The 5,706-nt window shown below is 41.5% G+C and overlaps 1 protein-coding gene across 1 annotated transcript in view; it reads left to right on the top strand.

Moving 5' to 3' along the window:
• Kdm3b (lysine demethylase 3B) overlaps positions 1-5,706 on the top strand; it is a 73,285-nt gene that overhangs the window by 48,465 nt on the left and 19,114 nt on the right. The window contains exons 12-13 of the mRNA XM_008834293.3: positions 3,294-3,401; positions 4,780-4,907. Coding sequence (XP_008832515.2) covers positions 3,294-3,401; positions 4,780-4,907 — 236 coding nt within the window. The remainder of the gene's footprint in view (positions 1-3,293; positions 3,402-4,779; positions 4,908-5,706) is intronic.

Genomic DNA, 5,706 nt, shown 5'->3' with positions numbered 1-5,706 from the left:
GATCTCTGTGAGTTCAAGGCTAGCCTGGTCTACATAGTGAGTTCCAGGACAGCTGGGGCTACAGGGAGACCCTGCTTCAAAAAGACCAAAAAATAAAAAATTAATAAAATAAAATTTAGGGACTAGAGAGCTGACTCAGTGGTTAAAAGCACTTGCAGAGGATCTGGATTCAGTTCTCAGTTACCCACATTGGGATGTTCACAACAACTTCTAACTCTTGTTCCAGAGGTTCCAGCATTCTCTTCTGGCTTCCAGGGTACCTGCATGGTGTATATAAATTCACACAGGCACACATACATACCCATTTAAAAAAAAAAAATCTTTAAGATTTTTTATTCAGGCAGAGGAAGTGGTATGATATTGCCATTGGAATTTATGCAAGTAAATGAAAAATATCTAATATGGTCAATACATAAATACAAAAGAACACCCCCCCTCATTAATCTTTTTTTTTTTTTTTAAGATAATTTCTTGGCCAAGTATGGTTGTACACGCCTATAAACACCACCTAGGAGACAGGGGGGAGAATTTCAAGTTGGAAGCCAGCCTGGGCTACATAGCAAGACTATCTCAAAAACCAAAAATTAAAACATAGTTGCTTAAAGTAAAAGTAGAAATCTGGCAAGGTGAGTAAAAGCACTTGCTGGCAAGCCTGACAATCTGAATTTGATCCCAGGGGCTCACATGGTATAAAGAGAGAACTGACTCCTGCAAATTGTTATATGACCTCAACACACAAGGACCTGCCAAAATTAATAAGTGTAATTAAAAAATTTTTAATATTTTCATTATTTTTATGTATATAAGTGTATTGCCTGTATGTGTGTAAGTACACCTGTGTCTTGCGATGCCCTCGAGGTCAGAAGAGAACATCAGATTCCCTAGAACTGGACTTACAGGTGGTTGTTAGCCACCATGTCCGTGCTAGGAATTGAAAATGGGTCCTCTGCAAGAGCTAGCTCTCCAGCCCCATGTTTTTGGTTGGTTGATTGGTTTGTTTGTTTGTTTGTTTGTTGTTTTTGAGACAGGGTCTCCCTGTAGCCCTAGCTGGCCTGGAACTTGCTATGTAGACCAGGCTGGACTCGAACTCACAGAGATAGAAACAGTATATTTGGGAAGGTTTTTAAAAATATTTAATTTATTATTTTTTATTTTATGTGTATGAGTATATTGCCTAAATGTATGTAAGTTCACCCATGTCATGCAATGCCCAGGAAGGACAGGAGTGGGTGTCAGATCCCCTCGATCTGGAGTTATGGACAGTTGTTAGCCACCATAGGTGCTGGGAATTGAATCCAGGTCCTCTAGAAAAACAGCAAGTGTTTTTAACCCCATCTCTCTCCAACCCCCTATTTGGGAGTTTTTTACTTCAAAATTAGTTTGTTACAACCCTAGCACAAAGGAAAAATATATAGTTTGTAAGGCTTATTCTGTAATATGAAGTGGTATTGTATTATAGTTGAAGATAAGACTCTGGTAATTTAAAGTTCAGTCCTGATAACCTTACAGCAACCACTGAAAATTAAATAGTTTATAAGCCAAAAGGAGAGACATAATGAGATGATAAAATACTCAAATATTGGGGCTGGAGAGATGGCTCAGCGGTTAAGAGCACTGAATGTTCTTGCAGAAGACCGGGGTTTGAATCCCAGCACCCACACAGCAGTCAGCTGTCTCTAACTCCAGTGCCAGGGGATCTGATGCCCTCTTCTGACCCCTGCAGACACTGTACGACATGGGTGCACTTCCATACATGTAGACAATACACACATAAAATAAAATAAATAGTAATAAAATACTCAAATATTTCCAAAGAAGCAGAAAAAAAACTAAAACCAAAAAGAAATACAATAAGAAACCTACTTTAGAGGCTAGAGAGATGGCTCAGTAGTTAAGAGCACTTGCTGCTCTTGCAGAGTTTGGTTTCCAGCAGCATCAGTTAACTCCAGCTCCAAAGAATCTGATACCCTTTTCTGACCTCTGCAGGCCCCTGCACACACATAACATTCACTCACACTCACACACACATAAACAAAAATAATAAAAATAGGGACTGGAGAGATGGCTGAGCAATTAAGAACAATTCCTAGCACCCACATGGAGGTTAACAACCATCCGTAACTCTAGTTCCAGGGGAATTTGATACCCTCATCAGACCTCCACAGCCATTGCTCAACATGGGTGCACTTACATACATGAAGGCAATACATTCATACACATAAAATAAAATAAAAATTTTTAACTAATAAAAAAATTTTTTTAAGCATACTTTAAAAGTAGAGTGGTAACAAACCCGTAATCCTACCATGCTGGAAGTAATAAGGCCAGAGGATGCAGAGTTCAAGACTATTCTTGGCTATATATCAAGACTGAGGCTGCCCTGGGGTATAAGAGAACTTATCTCAAAAAAACAAACAAGGCCGGGCATAGTGGTGCACGCCTTTAATCCCAGCGCTCGGGAGGAAGAGGCAGGCGGATCTCTGTGAGTTCAAGGCCAGCCTGGTCTATGTAGTGAGTTCCAGGACAGCTGGGGCTACAGGGAGACCCTGTCTCAAAAAGACCAAAAAAAGAAAGAAAGAAAGAAAGACTGCCAGGCATGATGGTGCATGCCTTTAACCCCAATTCTAGAGTGGGAGAGGAGGCAAACCAAACCAAAATGCTGTATTATGTGTGTCTGTGTTTCTACTTTTGAAATTCTAACAGGAAAAATTTAGTGGGGATGGGGGATGTAGGTGGGTTGGTTAGCATGCACAAAGCCCTGGGTTCAACCCCTAGGTGTGCTGAAACACTTCTGTAATCCCAGCACTCAGTAGGATGGGGCAGGAGGCTCCATCATTCTCAGCCACATAGCAAGTTTGAGGCTACCTTGGGCTACATAAGACCTGTCTCAAAAAACCAAGGTGAAGGAGATTGACCACCAGAAGCTCAAGAGAACTTTTTTAGATAAGAGTGCTTTTTTTTTTTTTTTTGGATACAGGGTCTTCCTGTAGCCCCAGCTGGCCTGGAAATCTGGAAATCACTCACTAGATAGACCAGATTGGCCTTGAACTCATTGAGATCCACCTGCTTCTACCTTTGGGATTAAAGGTGTGCGTCTACTTTAAGTGTTGGTTTGTTTGTAAAGTATACCAAAGTAATCAGATTGTGGGAGTCTTTTGGGGTTTTTGGTTGTTGTTCCAAATTAGCTATTACCTTCTTTTGGACATGAGGAATTCTTTTATAGTTCTGAAACTTCACTTACTGAAAGGGATCCATCTTATGACCCTCATAAAATAAATTGATTTCTATTTCAGAGACAGAAGAAATGGGCGATGAAGAGGTTTTCTCCTGGCTAAAGTGTGCAAAGGGACAGTCCCATGAACCAGAGAATCTCATGCCCACACAGATCATCCCTGGCACAGGTAAGGAAATACCCTTTTTAGATTTAGTTTAAAAGTGTTCTTTTAAACCCTGGGCCTCTTATATGCTAGGTAATCACTTCTATCAGATAGCTACATCCCTAGCCTGAAAGTAAGGAAGTTTGGTTGGTTGGTTGGTTTTCAGACAGTCTCCCTACGTAGCACTGGCTGCCCTGAAACTTGCTATGTAGCCCATGCTGGCCTTGAACTCACAGAGATCCACCAAGCCTCTGCCTCCCAAGTGCTGGGATTAAAGGCCTCTCTCATTTTTTTTTTTTAAACAAAGTCTGTCACTATGTATGATACACACCTTTAATCCCAGCACTTGGGAAGCAGGTAGATCTATGTGAGATTGAGGCCAGCCTGGTCTGCATAGCAAGTTCCAGGCCAGCTGGGGCTGTAGGGAGACCCTGTCTCAAAAAGAGCCAAAGAAAGAGAGATGAAGTACTTGTGTCAGCCTGCTTCTCCTTTTTATTCCATTCTGGACCTCAGCTCACAAAGATATTACCACCCACATTCAGGTTGCATCTTCCCTTTCAGTTCAACCTTTCTGTAAATAGCCTCAATCATACCCAAAGTTGTGTTTCTATGGTGATTCTAAATTCAGTCAAGCTGATGATAAATCGTCTCACTAGACTTCTAGAAAGACCTGGTTTTAGGTTTATAAAAATCCAGCTGATGGGCTGGAGAAATGGTTAATTGATTAAGAGCACTTATTGCTCTTACAGAGAACCTGCTTCAGTTTCTAGCACCCACATTGGACTATTACAACCACTCCAATTCCAAGGGATCCAGTGCCCTCTTCTGGCCTCCTTGGGCACCAGGTATGCATGTAATACATATACATATATAGACACTCACACATACACATAAAATAAAAACAAATTTTCAAAAAACCACAATATCATGATGCCTCACAACTATAATCCTACCACTCAGGAGGCTGAGGTAGGAGGGTTGCAGTTAGTTGGAAGTCACTCTGGGATACATAGTAAGTTCCAGGTCAAACAAACAAACAATTTTAAAAGGTGCATGGTGGCACACACCTTTAGTCCCAGCATTTGGGGAGCAGAGGCAGGCTGATCTCTGAGTCGGGGCCAGCCTGGTCTACATAGCAAGTTCCAGACCAGCTGGGACAACAGGAAGACCCTGTCTCAAAAAGACAAAAAGAAAAAAATCCATCTGAACATAATTAAATCCCTTGAATCTATGAAGGCAAAAGAAGGAATGATTGGTCATGTTTGGGTCATAATCCAGTTTACTATGATTCTTCCTCGGGCATTCATACCCAGTGTGGGCTACCTTGTCTCAAAACAAGTAACTTAGCACAATTGGCACACATGAGGGTTCCAGTATTACTATTTATTACCTTTTTTCCTAGCTCTTTACAATATTGGAGACATGGTTCATGCTGCCCGGGGCAAGTGGGGAATTAAAGCAAACTGTCCTTGTATTAGTCGGCAAAACAAATCTGTGTTGAGACCTGCTGTCACCAATGGGATGTCACAGGTAAAGTATGCAGTGTTATAACTGAGTGAAGCTTAGATTCTTAGTACCAGGAAATAGCCCCATTTTCAAGTGTTATCCATAGCTTCTATCAGGTTCTTGGGGAATTTGGGAACAAGGAAGCTTTTTTAGAATGTACCCCTAGAAATGTACTAATTTTAATCCCTCTGACTGGTATAGTTTCCCCTTCATTTTTCTTTTAACTCATCCAGATTTCGTTGATAAAAATAGCTTGAAGAGTCTTTGTATCAAAGTATAGACAAGTACATATGGACATAGAGGATAGACATGGAAAGGTTAACTCAGAATAAGTTGGGCTTATTCTACCCTCAAAGCCATCCCAAGCCTCCAGAGAAAGGTAGTAAAAGGTTCTTTGCTTTGTAAACAATTATTCCCAGGGACTGGCAAGCTGGCTCAGCGGTTAAGAGCACTGGCTGCTCTTGCAGTGGACTCGTTCAATTCCTAGCACCCATGCTAACAACTGTCCATAACTCCAGTTCCAGGGGGTCCAATGCCCTTTCTGATATCTTCGGGCATTGCATGGAAAAGAAGCACTTTCACACATGCAGGCAAAACACTCATAGATATAAAATAAAAATAATTTTTAAGGGGCTGGAGAGATGGCTCAGCAGTTAAGAACACTGGTTGTTCTTGCAGAAGACTCAAATCCCAGCACTGACATGGCAGCTAACGACTGTCCGTAACTCCAGTCCCAGGGGATCCGACAGCCTCTTCTGACCTCCGTGGGTATTGCACAGCACGGATGCACTTACCTACATGCAGGCATACACCAATACACATA

This window comes from Nannospalax galili, unplaced genomic scaffold (genome assembly GCF_000622305.1).
Source record: "Nannospalax galili isolate Female #2095 unplaced genomic scaffold, S.galili_v1.0 scaffold856, whole genome shotgun sequence".
NCBI lineage: Eukaryota > Metazoa > Chordata > Mammalia > Rodentia > Spalacidae > Nannospalax > Nannospalax galili.
Note: the sequence above shows the minus strand (reverse complement) of the source record. Positions and strands in the feature narration are given on the sequence as shown.